The 21,671-nt window shown below is 36.8% G+C and overlaps 1 protein-coding gene across 1 annotated transcript in view; it reads right to left on the bottom strand.

Annotated features, from left to right (window-relative positions):
- The window catches only part of LOC117318070 (uncharacterized protein DDB_G0283697-like), a 41,340-nt gene extending 20,675 nt beyond the window's left edge, over window positions 1-20,665 (bottom strand). The window contains exon 1 of the mRNA XM_033873072.1: window positions 20,453-20,665. Within this exon, the coding sequence (XP_033728963.1) occupies window positions 20,453-20,665 (213 nt within the window). The remainder of the gene's footprint in view (window positions 1-20,452) is intronic.
- Between the last annotated feature and the right edge of the window lie 1,006 nt (window positions 20,666-21,671).

The raw sequence follows: 21,671 nt of genomic DNA, 5'->3' as shown, positions 1-21,671 counted from the left end.
GTAATTAATAGCAGTGTATATATACATGAATATAGATAGTTCACAGTCGGTGCTTAATATATTACCAATTCCTAACAACAAGAAGCATGTGGACGCACTTTGTACAATATGATAACGACGAAGGGAACTGCGCCAATTGACACTAATAAATACAAGTGTATAGACGAGTCATAATCTTCGTGGTTCTAATTAATGTGAGCAATTAATACATTATACAATTATAGCCTTTTGATGAGGTCGACACATAGCTTTATTAGCCTGCGAAAAAATACTTAACAGCTGTTAAAGTTCACGAGGCTAATAATTATGTCGCAGTAAGTCAAAACTAGTTCGCGGGTGTCTAATATCGCGCATCACCGCCTTGTATACATTTTACATGTGTACATTAGCTAGGAATTTCATTTTCGCGTTATGTAACCGCGAATAAAGTGAAATTTAATCATCCGCGAATATAACCAACTATAAAGTATTAATCACGGTCGACATTTTTTGCAGGCTAATAAACAATGCCTTGACCAAAAACGAAATACTTCGATAGCTGTATTATAAAATGGTTATTATTTTTCTTTAAAATCAGCAAATGTAAGTAGTGGTTGTATTAAAAGAGATTCTTTATGATATATTTGCAAATATTTATCAATATCTTTAAGAACCAAACAGATAAACTATAAAAAAAATGTATACTGTATATCAATTTAAATAATATAATACTTTTTGGAATTTCGAAGTAAGTGGCTGTCTAAATTGAAACACGTGTATGGCAAACGTCCAACAATACATTTTGCTCCGATTGATACAATACTCTTCAATATTGCTGTCAATCGAATATGAGTGTCGGGTACCAAAAGTGGTATCGGGATGTATGACAGATACCACATGTAGTAATTGGGTATATGACGTGTACCCCATTTGGTGACAGGATATGACAGGTATTCCATATCGTGATGGAATGTATATTGTTGGGTATGTCATGTAGATAATTAATACATATTATGATGTTACCAACATGAAAATTGAAGAATCACCATGAGGGGTACCGCAAAGGTGACAGTGCATATCATGATCGGCTAATCATGAGGCTCTAGAAACACTCACCATACCGGAGTAGGTTATTTCCACATTGTTTCATTCCTTCATTCGTGTAGTTGTTCTTCGATATCACATTAACTCTTGTGAGTGCACACTGCATATGATATTTAAGTACAGTTAGCTTATGCTTACTTTGCAGTTTGGTTTGGTTTGTTTTTGTTTAACGCCCTATTAACAGCCAGGGTCATTTAAGGACGTGCCAGGTTTTGGAGGTGGAGGAAAGGAGTACCCGGAGAAACACCACCGGCCTACGGTCAGTACCTGGCAACTGCCCCAGGTAGGTTTCGAACTCGCAACCCAGTGGTGGAGGGCTAGTGATAAAGTGTCGGTACACCTTAACCACTCGGCCACCGCGGGGGTAGAGGGCTAGTGATAAAGTGTCGGTACACCATAACCACTCAGCCACCGCGGGGGTAGAGGGCTAGTGATAAAGTGTCGGGACACCTTAACCACTCAGCCACCGCGGGGGTAGAGGGCTAGTGTTAAAGTGTCGGTACACCTTAACCACTCAGCCACCGCGGGGGTAGAGGGCTAGTGTTAAAGTGTCGGTACACCTTAACCACTCAGCCACCGCGGGGGTAGAGGGCTAGTGATAAAGTGTCGGGACACCTTAACCACTCGGCCACCGCGGCTCCAACTATACAGCTTGATGCACTGGGTGCATAAAAAAGAAAACAAAATTGTACGCAAAGTTAATCTTAACTCAAAATCACTCAAAATATGCAAATTTCAGCAAAACAATCTTGTTGAGATTCTTCAAGATACATGAGATATTAGGGGCAAGCATTCCGGGAGGGACGGTGTATCACATATGGCAGAAGAATTTCTGTGATTTTTACTGCTTCAACAACACATCAGATATCAATCTGTACTTGTGTGTGTTCTGACGCTGTGGTCATTCTGTCCTTGACACTGTGGTCATTCTGTCCTTGACACTGTGGTCATTCTGTCCTTGACCCTGTGGTCATTCTGTCCTTGGCACTATGGTAATTCTGTCCTTGACCCTGTGGTCATTCTGTCCTTGGCACTATGGTAATTCTGTCCTTGACCCTGTGGTCATTCTGTCCCTGACACTCTGGTCATTCTGTCATTGACACTGTGGTCGTTCTGTCCTTGACACTGTGGTCATTCTGTCCTTGACACTGTGGTCATTCTGTCCTTGACACTGTGATCATTCTGTCCTTGACACTGTGGTCATTCCGTCCTTGACGCTGTGGTCATTCTATCATTGACGCTGTGGTCATTCTGTCCTTGACACTATGGTCATTCTGTCCTTGACACTCTGGTCATTCTATCATTGACACTGTCGTCATTCTGTCCTTGATGCTGTGGTCATTCTGTCCTTGACACTATGGTAATTCTGTCCTTGACACTGTGGTCATTCCGTCCTTGACGCTGTGATCATTCTGTCCTTGACGCTGTGATCATTCTGTCCTTGACACTGTGATCATTCTGTCCTTGATGCTGTGGTCATTCTGTCCTTGATGCTGTGGTCATTCTATCATTGACACTGTGGTCATTCTGTCTTTGACGCTGTGGTCATTCTGTCCTTGATGCTGTGGTCATTCTGTTCTTGATGCTGTGGTCATTCTATCATTGACACTTTGGTCATTCTGTCCTTGACGCTTTGGTCATTCTATCATTGACACTGTGGTCATTCTGTCCTTGACGCTTTGGTCATTCTATCATTGACACTGTGGTCATTCTGTCCTTGACACTGTGGTCATTCTGTCCTTGACGCTTTGGTCATTCTATCATTGACACTGTGGTCATTCTGTCCTTGATGCTGTGGTCATTCTGTCCTTGATGCTGTGGTCATTCTATCATTGACACTGTGGTCATTCTATCATTGACACTTTGGTCATTCTGTCCTTGACGCTTTGGTCATTCTATCATTGACACTTTGGTCATTCTAACATTGACACTGTGGTCATATGTGGTATATTTTTACCTGTGTATGTTGATGCTGTGGTAAATTTTAACAGTTTGTGTTGATGCTGTGGTATATTTTAACCCTGTGTGTTGATGCTGTGGTATATTTTAACCGTTTGTGTTGATGCTGTGGTATATTTTAACCGTGTATGTTGATGCTGTGGTATATTTTAACAGTTTGTGTTGATGCTGTGGTATATTTTAACCCTGTGTGTTGATGCTGTGGTATATTTTAACCGTTTGTGTTGATGCTGTGGTATATTTTAACCGTGTATGTTGATGTTGTTGTATATTTTAACCGTGTATGTTGATGCTGTGATATATTTTAAGCGTGTATGTTGATGCTGTGGTATATTTTAACCGTGTATGTTGATGCTGTGGTATATTTTAACCGTGTATGTTGATGCTGTGGTATATTTTACTCGTGTTTGTTGATGCTGTGGTATATTTTAACCGTTTGTGTTGATGCTGTGGTATATTTTAACCGTTTATGTTGATGCTGTTGTATATTTTACCCGTGTATGTTGATGCTAAGGTATGTTATGTATATTTATACTAATGCCTTGTTGTTTTGTTTGTTTGTTTGTTTGTTTGTTTGATGTTGTTGTTTTTTTGTTTTGTTTTTTTGTCAACAGAATATATGTCGGAATCCGCTGAATCCAGGTTATGTTTAACGCAGTCTGTCTATGTATTGAAATAATAACCTTAACAGAGAATATGCTATACAGAGCACCATTAATCATTATCAAGTTTCATTATAAAAAGATGAAATTTATATAATAAGAATTTAATCTAAAAGAATTCTTCGGCGAGATATTGTGGTATACATTCCTACAATATTATGGAAACAACTAACACGAAGCGCCATGACACTTTGATACGCCCAGCCCTATGATAGTATCTGCGGCTGATATAATATGTCTTTGACTACAACACTGCGTCAGTTGTAGGCGGGAGGGGAATATATGGATACGAGATTTATGTGCGTCTGAAGGTATCTGTACGAGAGCAATTTGGTTCATGTTTTTGGCAATAGCACAGGTACACCGAATCACACCGAACCGTGTATAATTAGTCGTTAGAGATTACACACGACAACATCAGGATTAATTTACTTGGCTAGAACCCAACACAATATAAACATTGATCAATATTTAGACATGGAAACTATTTTCTCATATCATTTCATTTAATGACCTATGAAGGTATGCGGTCAAATCATATAACATATTTCGGTGAAAGAAAAACACACCGGCGTATTTATACATGGTAAGTTATATTCTAGATAATGCTACACTGGATCCAAACATAATATGTCCAAGATAAATAAACCCCCAATATCTACTTTCTAAAGAATTAGATCTTCATATTCATTAATTCAGTAAACTTTTTTCTGTATTTGTACATGTACAGCTTATAGTATTTTTTGTATTGTCTCACTATCAATCCTCAAGTATTCCTGTATATTGTCTTATCGTCTTACTATCCAGTCTCCAGTATTCCTCTATATTGTCTCACTATCCAGTCTCCAGTATTCCTGTATATTGTCTCACTATCCAGTCTCCAGTATTCCTGTATATTGTCTCACTATCCACTCTCCAGTATTCCTGTATATTGTCTTATTGTCTCACTATCCAGTCTCCAGTATTCCTGTATATTGTCTCACTATCCAGTCTCCAGTATTACTGTATATTGTCTCACTATCCAGTCTCCAGTATTCCTCTATATTGTCTCACTATCCAGTCTCCAGTATTCCTGTATATTGTCTCACTATCCAGTCTCCTGTATTCCTGTATATTGTCTCACTATCCAGTCTCCAGTATTCCTGTATATTGTCTCACTTTCCAGTCTCCAGTATTCCTGTATATTGTCTCACTCTCCGGTCTCCAGTATTCCTGTATATTGTCTCACTATCCAGTCTCCAGTATTCCTGTATATTGTCTCACTATCCAGTCTCCAGTATTCCTGTATATTGTCTCACTATCCAGTCTCCAGTATTCCTGTATATTGTCTCACTATCCAGTCTCCAGTATTCCTGTATATTGTCTCACTATCCAGTCTCCAGTATTCCTGTATATTGTCTTATTGTCTCACTATCCAGTCTCCAGTATTCCTGTATATTGTCTCACTCTCCGGTCTCCAGTATTCCTGTATATTGTCTCACTATCCAGTCTCCAGTATTCCTGTATATTGTCTCACTATCCAGTTTCCAGTATTCCTGTATATTGTCTCACTATCCAGTCTCCAGTATTCCTGTATATTGTCTCACTATCCAGTCTCCAGTATTCCTGTATATTGTCTCACTATCCAGTCTCCAGTATTCCTGTATATCGTCTCACTATCTAGTCTCCAGTATTCCTGTATATTGTCTCACTATCCAGTCTCCAGTATTCCTGTATATTGTCTCACTATCCAGTCTCCAGTATTCCTGTATATCGTCTCACTATCCAGTCTCCAGTATTCCTGTATATTGTCTCACTATCCAGTCTCCAGTATTCCTGTATATTGTCTCACTATCCAGTCTCCAGTATTCCTGTATAACGTCTCACTATCCAGTCTCCAGTATTCCTGTATATTGTCTCACTATCCAGTCTCCAGTATTCCTGTATATTGTCTCACTATCCAGTCTCCAGTATTCCTGTATATTGTCTCACTTTCCGGTCTCCAGTATTCCTGTATATTGTCTCACTATCCAGTCTCCAGTATTCCTGTATATTGTCTCACTATCCAGTCTCCAGTATTCCTGTATATTGTCTCACTATCCAGTCTCCAGTATTCCTCTATATTGTCTCACTATCCAGTCTCCAGTATTCCTGTATATTGTCTCACTATGAAGTCTCCAGTGTTCCTGTATATTGTCTCACTATCCAGCCTCCAGTATTCCTGTATACTGTCTCACGGTTGGTTGATCCCTAATAGATAAGGGTGCCAAATCATGCAGTGAAGATGTCTAAATCAGTAACGATACAAAGAATAAAAAATTAGCAACAAGTAAAAATTCATGGAATAAATAATGTAGCAATTCCTGGAATGAAACGACGAAAATAAAACAGTTCCAAGAATAGAAGGTAGCCATGCAGGAACATAAATTAGATTTTTAAGCGGAATAAAAATAGAAGCAACTTTCAAGAATAAAGAGCAGAAGGATTAACAGTATTAAAGTAAAAGTACAATGTATTTGGAAGAATCATCTCTAAGCACCATAAATCAGAATAAAAACAGAAGAAAAAAATTCAAAATCAAAGGTTTTTTTCTATGAATGAAAAGATAGCATAATTTCCAAGAAAAGCATTGGTCGTGCTTCCAAATCATACTGGTTACATTGCGGAAGAATAAAATTATCATTAATTTTGGATTGCTAGATCACTTAATATCCCTGGGTTTTTTTGGTGTTGTTGTTTATGTTGTTTTTTTGTTTTTTTTTTTTTTGGGAGGGGAGGGGGGGGGGTTACACAGAAATCAGAACACTGAATGTTTTCATGTGATATTAAATCAGCTGTTTGCCAACGCCCTAAAGAGACAGGCAGAACAATCTCTGATAATGGATCAAATACGTAAACATATACCGCTTTACTTAACTGACATTCCTGATCACGCCTCACGATTAAACGTCAAACTTTGCATTCCAAACGGTAACCATCGCTAAGCTTTGAAGGTATCCATGGACCCCTGTTATCAATTTACGTTTGGCTGAAATGTTAACATCAACTAGTACAGTTCTAACGATACATATCATGAATTTAATGTACATCAGTATGATTATTTGTTAGTGTAAATAGTTTTAAATGTGACGTAATGATACGAATTCAATGTATTTATTTTATCTTTAATGTAATGTCTCAAATAGAAAAGCAATTGTTTACTGTATTAATTAAAAAAAAATGTTCAAGCTAATTCTATATTTTTTATAATTTTTTTTTTAATTTAGATTTTTTTTTTATCTAGAACTATTTACTTTTTTATATGTATTTATTTTCTTATCTATTCATTTATTTCATAGGTACAAATATTTAGTTGTTAGCAAAATAGCATGAAAATGTTTGCTTTTTACTTCTATTTTACATCGGTACAAAACGTTACACAATTTATTGGACAGATATTACGTTGTGACCAATGGTTCTATAGTGAACAGTGTGACGTTATAGATATCAATTTGACTGCCAACATCGTCGCTTTGAAAGCCTCCGAAAGGACACTATTCTTTGTAGCGTTGTTGTCTAGCATTTACCAGAGTTGACCTTACTTTTTTGGGGTTTCTTTTTCTTTTTCATTTTACGCCGGTTAAAGTTGGGTGTTATTGCCAGTCTATAAAAACAAAGAAACAACTAATACTGCCTTAATTGCCAGCTCTATTTATTATTATTCATTTTTGATGACAGTGGTCCGGAATAAAAAAAAACGTATTTTGAGTTGCCTAAAGAACGTGCCATAATACTGAGTAAGAGGCGCTATTCCAAACGGTAAACATCGTTAAGCTTTGAAAGTATTCAGGAACACGTGGTATCAGTTTTGTCAGCCTATAAGAAACATTGTATTTATGATAATTATTATATGGAACGTTGAGAAATTGTCAGTCTATTGAAACATATATATAGCTAACAGGGCCCTAAATGCCAAATTTAGCTTGCTACATTTTTTTTAATTAGTTTTTTCGGGTTGTCTGAAAAAACATTCTATTGATTTACTGGATAAGTGATATCAATCCCTACCTAATATACTTTAACATTTGTTGAAGTGTAATTTAAATGGGAATATCACATTTTGGATGCCTAGCACACACTGAGACAAGTCCTAAAAGGTTGAAACAGCTGTATGATGTCCATGACAATATCTGATAGGTGTCCTAGAATGGTTAAACTATTGTACGATGTCCCTAGCCATCTCTGACAAGTCCTAGAAGGGTGAAACACCTGTATGATGTCCATGACAATATCTGATAGGTGTCCTAGAATGGTTAAACTATTGTACGATGTCCCTAGCCATCTCTGACAAGTCCTAGAAGGGTGAAACAGCTGTATGATGTCCATGACAATATCTGATAGGTGTCCTAGAATGGTTAAACTATTGTACGATGTCCCTAGCCATCTCTGACAAGTCCTAGAAGGGTGAAACAGCTGTATGATGTCCATGACAATATCTGATAGGTGTCCTAGAATGGTTAAACTATTGTACGATGTCCCTAGCCATCTCTGACAAGTCCTAGAAGGGTGAAACACCTGTATGATGTCCATGACAATATCTGATAGGTGTCCTAGAATGGTTAAACTATTGTACGATGTCCCTAGCCATCTCTGACAAGTCCTAGAAGAATGAAAAAGCTGAACGATGTCCCTAACAATCTCGGAAAAGTCCTGGAAAGACGAAACAGCTGTAAGCTGTCTCTAGCAAGTCAAGTCCAAGAAGGTTGAAACAAATGTATAAAGTCCCTAGCAGTCACTGACAAGTTCGGAAAGGACGAAACAACTGTATGATGTGCCTTACAAACGCAGAAACGTCCTAGAAGGATGGAACAGCTGTATTATGTGCCTAGCAATCAGTGACACGTCCTAGAATGACGAAACGGCTGTATGATGTCCCTTGCACCACTGACGTGTCCTAAATTGACGAAACAACAATATAATGTCCCTGGCATATATGACAAGTTCAAGGAAGACAGAACAGCTGTTTGGTGTCTCTAGTAATCGCTTACACGTCAAAGAAGGAAGAAACAGTTGAATAATGTCCCTAGCAGTCACTGACAAGTTCGGAAAGGACGAAACAACTGTATGATGTGCCTTAATATCGCGGAAACGTCCTAGAAGGACGGAACAGCTGTGTTATGTGCCTAGCAATTATTGACAAGTCCTAGAAGGACGAAACAGCTGTGTTATGTGCCTAAAACTCACTGACGAATTCTAGAAGGTTGAATCACAATTATGATGGCCTAGCAATCAATGACGAGTTCTAGAAGGACAGATAATTATCCGGTGTTTATCATGTTCATATTCAAAGCGCGTTTGACTCGTGTACCTGTGTGACGTTTGAAACCGCATATGAAGACGTAATGAACTTTGCACGATTTATATATCATTTACGTTCAGTTAACTTTTCTATAAATCACATTTCTAACAAGACATATTACGCATTATTTATGAAACAAACGCAAAAAATACAATTTATATGTAGGAATTACACTGAGGAATCCGGAAATGACATTTCTGTAAACGTGGGCGTAAGCTTACATAAAGGTCAGAGGATATACGAAAACAGTAGTCTTTCGGATGGCTAATGTGATGCACACTGACATGTATAGGGGCGGACATGCACATTGTAATGATAATTCTAATGTAGCAAGTCGTCAAGGTCGTGTACCCCGATCCGGAAATAGATTATTTTATCTATGTATTTCCCGTGATGTACTTACCTAGCTATAACGGATCGTGCAAAAAACACACCAATACAGCCAATTGTATAACACCTGAAGATATGAACTCAGTGATATGTAAGACTGCACCATACAGCTGTTTCGTCCATCTTTTGAATTATGTTATGCCTATGGTCGAAAGTGTCGAAAACCATGGAGGCTTTGAAATCAAAATCAGCCTAAACAACGTTTAAACTAAAGCAGTATTCCACTAACCCCTATTAAACAATGACGTAAAATGTTGATTTTCTTATTGTTTTTAAGATCGGTTATAAGACTAACGTTGTCCTGAATCATCGCCGTAAAGCGGATGATGATATTTTCGCTTCGATTAGATGAACTGACTGTTTTAATGTATACACATGTCTTGAAGCTACTTTGCACATGAAGATATATTAATATGACCTTCAAAAACTCTGAGTTATAACTTGGTATTTAGTGTTTTATTTAGATGCTTATTTAAAAAAAAACAGTTGCATAGTCTTTTTGTTTTATTTTTCATTTGATTTATCAATTTATTTATTTATTAAGTATAGGATACTAAGTATGTAAGAAGCACTCACCCATGATAGCTACGGTATCTGACTAGGTGATTTTGTGATAAGAAATCCTACGTGAACAACAAGTGGTTTAATTCATTTTAGTACAATGCTTAAGATAAGCTAGCATTTAAAACCTCAACGCAACATTTGTACATACACGTTGTATATTTCAAGCTGTATTGAAATGGGATGAATTTAAATCAGTTTCCGCTCTAAGAATGCAAAATTCTTTAAAGTTTCCTGAGAATAAACACAGATATCGTCTGAATATATTCAAACAAAGAATTAAGGCAAAGCCCAGAGAAGTAGCATGCGTCTTAACATTGAGCTCCCGGACACCGGTTGTCGGGCGCCTCGACTCTATTGGAATGTGTGTTTGTCGGCTAAATGTAAATAGAACATTCACCTTGCAATTTGTTTCTATTTTAAGCAGCTATAATTAGTTTGAACTAGTGCAATATCCTCATTAATGCAAATTTTTCAAGGCATTTTAAAAGCAGAATTATTTATCAAAAACCAACGAGAGTATCTACGTTAGAACGGATCTACAACTCGAATTGAAAATGGATTCAGCAATGGTAAATTCTGACAAAAAGAATGGTTGCCATGGAGACCATTTTAAAAAGATACATGAATAGTGAATCCAGATATTTAGAAGGAATTACAATTGTAGCATGTTTTTGCCCCTCGATGACGACGATATTGCTCGTGTGAATCCTGGTAAAACAAAATAATGATTCAAAGTGTATATTTGTACCAAATGTTTAGATTTTGATGACAAGAATCAGGGAATTCAATTAAAAATCCATATGATGTAGTTTTTTTTAATCCGATATGATGTGGTTTTGCGCTTCTTGCATAACAGATATGAGAATTCTGACCGTGATAGAAATAGAAAAAAAAGATTGAAGGAAATAATGGAGAACTACCAATTTATAATAAGATAACTAGACGTACTAATTAGTCATAAACGTGGCAAGGCGCAGATGTAAAACATGGTGAGAGAGGCGATCAAAACAGGTATAACCCCGGAACCAAATACGGACGTCGTCAAAAGAAAAGATTCCGACAAGGATGTAATGGAGAAAGTGTTGTAGTGTACAGGACATTATATTTCCGATGGAAAATTAATCAAGAATATTATAAGATTAGTAAAATTCCAGAAACATGAAGTTGAACGAAAGAGAAGACCAATTTGTATAACCCCGCAATCTATAGAAATGAAAAATGGATTTTCAGAAACATCGAGGGATTTCAAGAGACGTCAATGCAAATGAAGCAGTCTACCGTTGAGGTGAATGGTCTGACAAAAAACAGAGGGAAAAGGATTAAGATTGATAAAGGAAACAGAAAAGAAAGAATATGATGGATCATATTCCATGAATTCAATGGACACTCTGGGAAAGAAAAAGATGGTCGCCTTTACAAGACCAAGTCTTGTGAATATTGAATCAACTTTTTAATTATTCTGTGGTCTACTGATTGTTTCTGAATTCACGACATCAAACCTTTTATTTTATATATTTACTGCATATAATGAAGATTTGACTAGAAAAAATAAGTGTGCGTTTAGATATTATGGATATAAATGTATTTAGTTTGCCTGCGTCCATTGATAGATACATAGTTTGTACGACGTTTGATACATAGTTTGTACGACGTTTGATACAAAGTTCATACGACGTTTGATACATAGTTCATACGACGTTTGATAAAAAGTTCGTACGACGTTTGATACAAAGTTCGTACGACGTTTGATACAAAGTTTGTACGACGTTTGATACAAAGTTCATACGACGTTTGATACAAAGTTCGTACGACGTTTGATACAAAGTTCGTACGACGTTTGATACATAGTTCGTACGACGTTTGATACAAAGTTTGTACGACGTTTGATACATAGTTTGTACGACGTTTGATACATAGTTCGTACGACGTTTGATACATAGTTCGTACGACGTTTGATACGACGTTTGATACATAGTTCGTACGACGTATGATACATAGTTTGTACGACGTTTGTTACAAAGTTCGTACGACGTTTGATACATAGTTTGTACGACGTTTGATACAAAGTTCATACGACGTTTGATACAAAGTTCGTACGACGTTTGATACATAGTTCGTACGACGTTTGATACAAAGTTCGTACGACGTTTGATACAAACTTCATACGACATTTGATACATAGTTCATACGACGTTTGATACATAGTTCGTACGACGTTTGATACATAGTTCGTACGACGTTTGATACATAGTTTGTACGACGTTTGATACATAGTTTATACGACGTTTGATACAAAGTTCATACGACGTTTGATACATAGTTCGTACGACATTTGATACAAAGTTTGTACGACGTTTGATACATAGTTCATACGACGTTTGATACATAGTTCATACGACGTTTAATACATAGTTCATACGACGTTTGATACAAAGTTCGTACGGCGTTTGAAACAAAGTTCGTACGACGTTTGATACATAGTTTGTACGACGTTTGATACAAAGTTCGTACGACGTTTGATACATAGTTTGTACGACGTTTGATACAAAGTTCGTACGACGTTTGATACATAGTTCGTACGACGTTTGATACAAAGTTCGTACGACGTTTGATACATAGTTCGTACGACGTTTGATACAAAGTTCGTACGACGTTTGATACATAATTTGCACGACGTTTGATACATAGTTTGTACGACGTTTGATACAAAGTTCGTACGACGTTTGATACAAAGTTCATACGACGTTTGATACAAAGTTCGTACGACGTTTGATACAAAGTTCGTACGACGTTTGATACATAGTTTGTACGATGTTTGATACAAATTCGTACGACGTTTGATACATAGTTTGTACGACGTTTGATGCATAGTTCATACGACGTTTGATACATAGTTCGTACGACGTTTGATACATAGTTCGTACGACGCTTGATACATAGTTCATACGACGTTTGATACAAAGTTCGTACGACGTTTGATACATAGTTCATACGACGTTTGATACATAGTTTGTACGACGTTTGATACATAGTTCATACGACGTTTGATACATAGTTTGTACAACGTTTGATACAAAGTTCGTACGACGTTTGATACAAAGTTTGTACGACGTTTGATACATAGTTTGTACGACGTTTGATACAAAGTTCGTACGACGTTTGATACATAGTTCGTACGACGTTTGATACAAAGTTCGTACGACGTTTGATACATAGTTCGTACGACGTTTGATACAAAGTTCGTACGACGTTTGATACATAATTTGCACGACGTTTGATACATAGTTTGTACGACGTTTGATACAAAGTTCGTACGACGTTTGATACAAAGTTCATACGACGTTTGATACAAAGTTCGTACGACGTTTGATACAAAGTTCGTACGACGTTTGATACATAGTTTGTACGATGTTTGATACAAATTCGTACGACGTTTGATACATAGTTTGTACGACGTTTGATGCATAGTTCATACGACGTTTGATACATAGTTCGTACGACGTTTGATACATAGTTCGTACGACGCTTGATACATAGTTCATACGACGTTTGATACAAAGTTCGTACGACGTTTGATACATAGTTCATACGACGTTTGATACATAGTTTGTACGACGTTTGATACATAGTTCATACGACGTTTGATACATAGTTTGTACGACGTTTGATACATAGTTTGTACGACGTTTGATACAAAGTTCGTACGACGTTTGATACATAGTTCGTACGACGTTTGATACATAGTTCATACGACGTATGATACATAGTTTGTACGACGTTTGATACATAGTTTGTACGACGTTTGATACATAGTTCGTACGACGTTTGATACATAGTTCGTACGACGTTTGATACAAAGTTTGTACGACGTTTGATACATAATGTGTACGACGTTTGATACAGTTTGTACGACGTTTGATACAAAGTGTGCACGACGTTTGATACATAGTTCATACGACGTTTGATACAAAGTTCGTAGGACGTTTGATACATAGTTTGTACGACGTTTGATACAAAGTTTGTACGACGTTTGATACAAAGTGTGCACGACGTTTGATACATAGTTCATACGACGTTTGATACATAGTTTATACGACGTTTGATACAAAGTTCGTACGACATTTGATACAAAGTTCGGACGACGTTTGATACATAATTTGTACGACGTTTGATACAAAGTTTGTACGACGTTTGATACATAGTTCATACGACGTTTGATACAAAGTTCGTAGGACGTTTGATACATAGTTTGTACGACGTTTGATACAAAGTTTGTACGACGTTTGATACAAAGTGTGCACGACGTTTGATACATAGTTCATACGACGTTTGATACATAGTTTATACGACGTTTGATACAAAGTTCGTACGACATTTGATACAAAGTTCGGACGACGTTTGATACATAATTTGTACGACGTTTGATACAAAGTTTGTACGACGTTTGATAAATATTTTGTTCGACGTTTGATACATAATTTGTACGACGTTTGATACAAAGTTCGTACGACGTTTGATACAAAGTTCGTACGACGTTTGATACATAGTTCATACGACGTTTGATACATAGTTCATACGACGTTTGATACAAAGTTTGTACGACATTTGATACATAATTTGTACGACGTTTGATACAAAGTTCGTACGACGTTTGATACAAAGTTCGTACGACGTTTGATACAAAGTTCGTACGACGTTTGATACAAAGTTCATACGACGTTTGATACAAAGTTCGTACGACGTTTGATACATAGTTCGTACGACGTTTGATACATAGTTTGTACGACGTTTGATACAAAGTTCGTACGACGTTTGATACATAGTTCGTACGACGTTTGATACATAGTTTGTACGACGTTTGATACATAGTTTGTACGACGTTTGATACAAAGTTCGTACGACGATTGATACAAAGTTCGTACGACGTTTGATACAAAGTTCATACGACGTTTGATACATAGTTTGTACGACGTTTGATACAAAGTTTGTACGACGTTCGATACATAGTTCGTACGACGTTTGATACAAAGTTTGTACGTCGTTTGATACATAGTTTGTACGTCGTTCGATACATAATTTGTACGACGTTTGATACATAGTTTGTACGTCGTTCGATACATAATTTGTACGACGTTTGATACAAAGTTCGTACGACGCTTGATACATAGTTCATACGACGTTTGATACATAATTTGTACGACGTTTGATACAAAGTTTGTACGACGTTTGATACATAGTTCATACGACGTTTGATACAAAGTTCGTAGGACGTTTGATACATAGTTTGTACGACGTTTGATACAAAGTTTGTACGACGTTTGATACAAAGTGTGCACGACGTTTGATACATAGTTCATACGACGTTTGATACATAGTTTATACGACGTTTGATACAAAGTTCGTACGACATTTGATACAAAGTTCGGACGACGTTTGATACATAATTTGTACGACGTTTGATACAAAGTTTGTACGACGTTTGATAAATATTTTGTTCGACGTTTGATACATAATTGGTACGACGTTTGATACAAAGTTCGTACGACGTTTGATACAAAGTTCGTACGACGTTTGATACATAGTTCATACGACGTTTGATACATAGTTCATACGACGTTTGATACAAAGTTTGTACGACGTTTGATACATAATTTGTACGACGTTTGATACAAAGTTCGTACGACGTTTGATACAAAGTTCGTACGACGTTTGATACAAAGTTCGTACGACGTTTGATACAAAGTTCATACGACGTTTGATACAAAGTTCGTACGACGTTTGATACATAGTTCGTACGACGTTTGATACATAGTTTGTACGACGTTTGATACAAAGTTCGTACGACGTTTGATACATAGTTCGTACGACGTTTGATACATAGTTTGTACGACGTTTGATACATAGTTTGTACGACGTTTGATACAAAGTTCGTACGACGTTTGATACAAAGTTCGTACGACGTTTGATACAAAGTTCATACGACGTTTGATACATAGTTTGTACGACGTTTGATACAAAGTTTGTACGACGTTCGATACATAGTTCGTACGACGTTTGATACAAAGTTTGTACGTCGTTTGATACATAGTTTGTACGTCGTTCGATACATAATTTGTACGACGTTTGATACATAGTTTGTACGTCGTTCGATACATAATTTGTACGACGTTTGATACAAAGTTCGTACGACGCTTGATACATAGTTCATACGACGTTTGATACATAGTTCGTACGACGCTTGATACATAGTTCATACGACGTTTGATACAAAGTTCGTACGACGTTTGATACAAAGTTTGTACGACATTTGATACATATACCGCACGGCGTGTACAAAACATGTAAAAAGAGAGGCTCGCACACATGCAGTTATTATATAATGTCAAAAAGACTCGTAAAAAGATATTGCGAAATTGACATCGGCTGGTAAGTAAAAAAATCGACAAGGGCTTAGCAAAAAACAGATGTATACATTGCGAACTCTCGAGGAAAAAGAAATCATCATGTTTGCTTTATGTCTTCAGTTTTTCCATATTTTTTTCTGTCAACCCTAGAACAATTCTATCGACTTATTAATTTTTTTTGGAAGGCAAAATCGATAATTACCAATTAAGATTAATACCTTCGTATCCCTTTAGATTTAATGACGTCTTCATTGGTTATCAGTTACATATATGAAATATAATTTTTTAACATTTTACATCAAATTAATACATTGTATGACAACATATTAATGAATTATAGTTTGTAGTTTTATTCATCATATTTGTGACATGTTACCGTAACCACACATTGTTTTGCTTTGGCCTGAGGAAACACAGACGCGGCATGATTAAGTACGACAGATGCAGGCGATGACACTCTGAGATGACATAGTCTAGGAATGTAGGTAGATATACTTCCAAATCTATCGCTAGCTTAACGATAATTACCAATACATAATTCTATATTTACGATATTGATTTATTGGCCATATCATATAGATAAACAAAAAGCGAAATTCTTACTTAAAAATAAAAAGAAATAAAGAAAATTGGGAAAGAATTATCATAATACGTTTGTGTAATGTGTAGTAGTAAGCTACCCCGGCGTTTCCACATGGAGTAAAAGACATGTATCTACGGTAAGTATATAGACACACATATCTCTTTGTCATATACAAGTACAACGTGTACAACGTGCACAAATGTATTAAGCATTCACACATTGCTTTGAAGATAATGACTTCTTCATTTCAGCCGCCAATGTTGAAGCTGGGGATGTTCCGACAATCACAAAGACCTAATTTCCTCGGTTTTTGATAACTTCTCGCCAGACCGAGAGTTCAGTGAGACTTAGAGATTAACATTAATTTCACGTTCGTACCCATAAACATTTCGGTCGATAGCGCTACAACACGATAGAAACTAAATACTGCACCATATATAAAAATGAACAGATGATTTCAGCTCATCACTTACACAAATAGGGTGTAAATCTCTTTTAATGTATCGAAAATCAGTTTGGAATGCAGGTTAAACACGACATATGTTCCTACGCTCACTTCAAACACGGTTTGAACCGTCAACGTGAATGTAAACACTGGAAACTGAAAACGACTTTTTATCTCGTTCGTACGACTATTTATCTCGTTCGTACGACTTTTTATCTCGTTCGTACGACTTTTTATCTCGTTTGTACGACTTTTTATCTCGTTCTTACGACTTTTTATCTCGTTCGTACGACTTCTTATCTCGTTCGTACGACTTTTATACACCTCGATCGTATGACTTTTTGTTATTCTAAAAATGGCACGAATAAGATTTCGTAATACGGAAACCGCTGACCAGAATTAATTGTTTCCTTTGTTTGTTTGTTTGTTTGTTTGTTTGTTTGTTTGTTTTGTTTTTTAGTTAGTTTTTGTTTTTGTTTACATTGCTGTACTGCCCATTGACAAATGAAATCATTTAGGTCCAGACAAATCTAAAACACTCATTGGGATTACATCAAACTAAAACAGCAACAAAATAAATAATATTCCATGCATTTAAATCTTCATTACACGCGAGTTTGCTGAACTACAGTATTAGGTTATAAAGGCCACTCGCCAGTGAAGGATCAATATGTATTTGTAGAAGAATGCAATGTGTCAGCATGATGTATGTATGTTTATGGAACATGTTATCGCTCTCTTGGTCCTGTGTACTCTGATAATATGTAAACAATCGAGTTTATAATGTGGGGTAAAGTTGGATTACGTTAACAACAAATGTATGTTAAAATCATTTAAAGCAAATTGACTATATTTAATGGGTATGCATCAAACTTTTCAAATTATGGCGCCCTAATATAGGCAGAAGATTACCATGTTCACTCTGTAACTACTAACAATAATAATGAAGGGACGTTCTTGTCCTCTCTGTATCTACACTTGTATTAACACTTTTATAACAAAGGGACGTTCGTGTCCTCTCTGTATCTACACTTGTCCTAACACTATTATAACAAAGGACGTTCGTGCCTTCTCTGTAACGAAGGGACGTTCGTGTCCTCTCTGTATCTACACATGTACTAACACTATTATAACAAAGGAACGTTCGTGTCCTCTCTGTATCTACACTTGTATTTACACTATTGTAACAAAGGGACGTTCGTGTCCTCTCTGTATCTACACTTGTATTAACACTTATAACAAAGGGACGTTCGTGTCCTCTCTGTATCTACACTTGTCCTAACACTATTATAAAAAGGACGTCCGTGTCCTATCTGTATCCACACTTGTCCTAACATTATATAACGAAGGGGCGTACGTGTCCTCTCTGTATTTACACATGTACTAACACTATTATAACAAAGGGACGTTCGTGTCCTCTCTGTATCTACACTTGTCCTAACACTATTATAAAAAGGACTTTCGTGTCCTCTCTGTATCAACACTTGTCCTAACACTATTATAAAAAGGACGTTCGTGTCCTCTCTGTATCCACACTTGTCCTAACACTATTATAAAAAGGACGTTCGTGTCCTCTCTGTATCTACAATTGTACTAACAATCAGACGTTCGTGTCATCTCTGTATCTACAATTGTACTAACAAACAGACGTCCGTGTCCTCTCTGTATCTACAATTGTACTAACAAACAGACGTTCGTGTCATCTCTGTATCTACAATTGTACTAACAAACAGACGTCCGTGTCCTATCTGTATCCACACTTGTACTAACACTATATAACGAAGGGAAGTTCGTGTCCTCTCTGTATCTACACTTGTAATTGCACTATTTTAACAAAGGGACGTTCGAACCCTCTCTGTATCCACACTTGTCCTAACACTATTATAACAAAGGACGTTCGTGCCTTCTCTGTATCTAACCTTGTACTAACACTATATAACGGATGGACGTTCATGTCTTCTCTGTATCTACCCATGTCCTAACACTATTATAACAAAGGGACGTTCGAGCCCTCTCTGTATTGAAACCGATTCATAATATTTCCATGTATTGACAAGCATTATTTTGTTTGTTATTATGACGAATTAAAAAAATCAGGCTTTGAAGGGTCGTTCGTGTCAGCTTTGCTTCTACCGATAGTATATACATATAAAATAGAGACTTTCGAGTTCTTCCTTTTTATACATATGTACAATAATTGAAATGGTCGATATCTATAAAGAATTGGCCGATATCTATAAAGAATTGGCTTGGGCTTCATCTCTGTATCTACCAATATTGGTATAACAAGGTAACTCTCTGTATCTATCGATACTAGTAGAGTGTATACGGAAGTCACTTGCGTACCCTCTCTGTCTATATCGATACTAATATAAGAAAGCAACTTTCGTATCCCCATCTGTATCTATCGACATTGGTATTTCAAAGTTACTTGCGTGTCCTCTCTGGATCTATCGATACTGGTGTAACAAAGTGATTTTCGGTTATCGCTCTATATTGCTTAACAAAAGAACATTCGTTTGCTGTCTGTACAGATGTTGGTATCATTACCTTCATAAGTGTATGATAACATGGCAATCATCCAGGACTCATTACAGTTACACGTGTTTGGCCTCATTCAATAATTAAGTTAGTTCTTAGCGTGTATTGATAAATACAATTTTGAAATCACAAAGATTAGTCATATATTTTACAGACACGTACATATAATTGAAACGCACTCTAGGGAAATATATGCTCGTGACAATGTTGTGTTTCTTCCGATAACATCTACAGCTGATTCTGCGGTCTGCTTGCTGCGTTCTTGGCAACAATGACATCCACAGATATGTGCTTCCTGATTCTCGCCGTGGAAAATATACCTTCACAGAAAACATATAGAACACAACTTTTCTAAACTCTAACGTTATTAACCTTTATAATACTTTTTTTTTTCTCGTCCAAGCGACAAAGGGAAGTTGTAATAGAAACGGTAACATGGAGTCAGAAATTCGTAATATGGGATGATATACGCCTTGTTGCAATTTTGTGAAAGATCACGCTTACCTTATTCTTAGAGGACTGTTTTTTCTTTGATCGTCGCTTGGATCCTGGCCGTGGTAACGACAAAGATGGCTCCGAACTCACATCCGGTTGATAATCACGTGACAAATTAAAGAGCCGGTCATAATAATCCGTTTCAGCTCGGCGTCTATCGTAATTTTCTCTTTCCTTTTTCGCCGCATTCAGGGTCATAAAACTATAGGCAACGGCGGTCATATTTACAACTAACCCAATGTCAGATCTCCACATACTAAAACCGGGTGACTTGGGGCTAGGGCATGTCAATTTTATGATACAGATCTTAAATCTCCCTCTGAATATAAATAATTTGATACACAAAGTGATAATAACTATTTAAAATATAATATGCAATGACGTTATTTCCTTTGAAAGCGTTGATAAGGAAATTACTGTTTTGGTTGTTTTCCAAGAATATTTCCTCTACAATGGCATATATTATGCTGTAAACACACACTGGTCACGTGTAGTATAATAATGTGTCGTACTTCTTTCTAAGTTTAATATATGTTATATACATTTGTTAAAGAGGCGCTTTTCATTTTAAAGATGTACAACACGAATTTGAAGTTAGATCCAGCAAATCAACAGCGTACTTACTTGAAACTTAAAAGCACACAACACTTAATCCATCGACGTTTCAAGTCCTTAATGCTGAAGATCACACGCGAAACTTATTTCGAGACATGAACCACAAACACACAAGTCCTGACAGTGAGGGTGTTTTCTTCACTGAGAAAGCTTAGCGTTTCCATTAAAACAACACAAAATGTATTCCTTCCCACAGCACTAAAGGATACAAACCATGCTATAATGGAAGTTTATTTCCATAGAAACACTAGATAAGTGGTCGGAATCTTAGCGAAGCTGCTAAGACAAGAACAGTTTCTCCTCCACGTGTAAACATGTCTTTTGATGATTCAATTTACACCTATCACCACTTCCTTTGGTCTCCCTAGTAAGTATATCACCTCTATCTTCCGTACGTAAATAGTTTTCGGTAGTAAGCAGATGCCGGCGGAAGCACGCGTAGACGGTACCGTGGTGGCAGTGGATGTACATCATATCCCCATCAAACGTCACACCCCATAACGATATCTAGTCTCTCTGATGGAGTGTGACGTAGCTTTATATACAATGACTTTTCGCCAGACCTGCCTGTGTATCGATATTGAGAATTGAACCTACTGCGATAAGATTAGTA

The sequence above is a fragment of the Pecten maximus genome, chromosome 19 (genome assembly GCF_902652985.1).
Source record: "Pecten maximus chromosome 19, xPecMax1.1, whole genome shotgun sequence".
Classification (NCBI taxonomy): Eukaryota; Metazoa; Mollusca; class Bivalvia; order Pectinida; family Pectinidae; genus Pecten; species Pecten maximus.
Note: the sequence above shows the minus strand (reverse complement) of the source record. Positions and strands in the feature narration are given on the sequence as shown.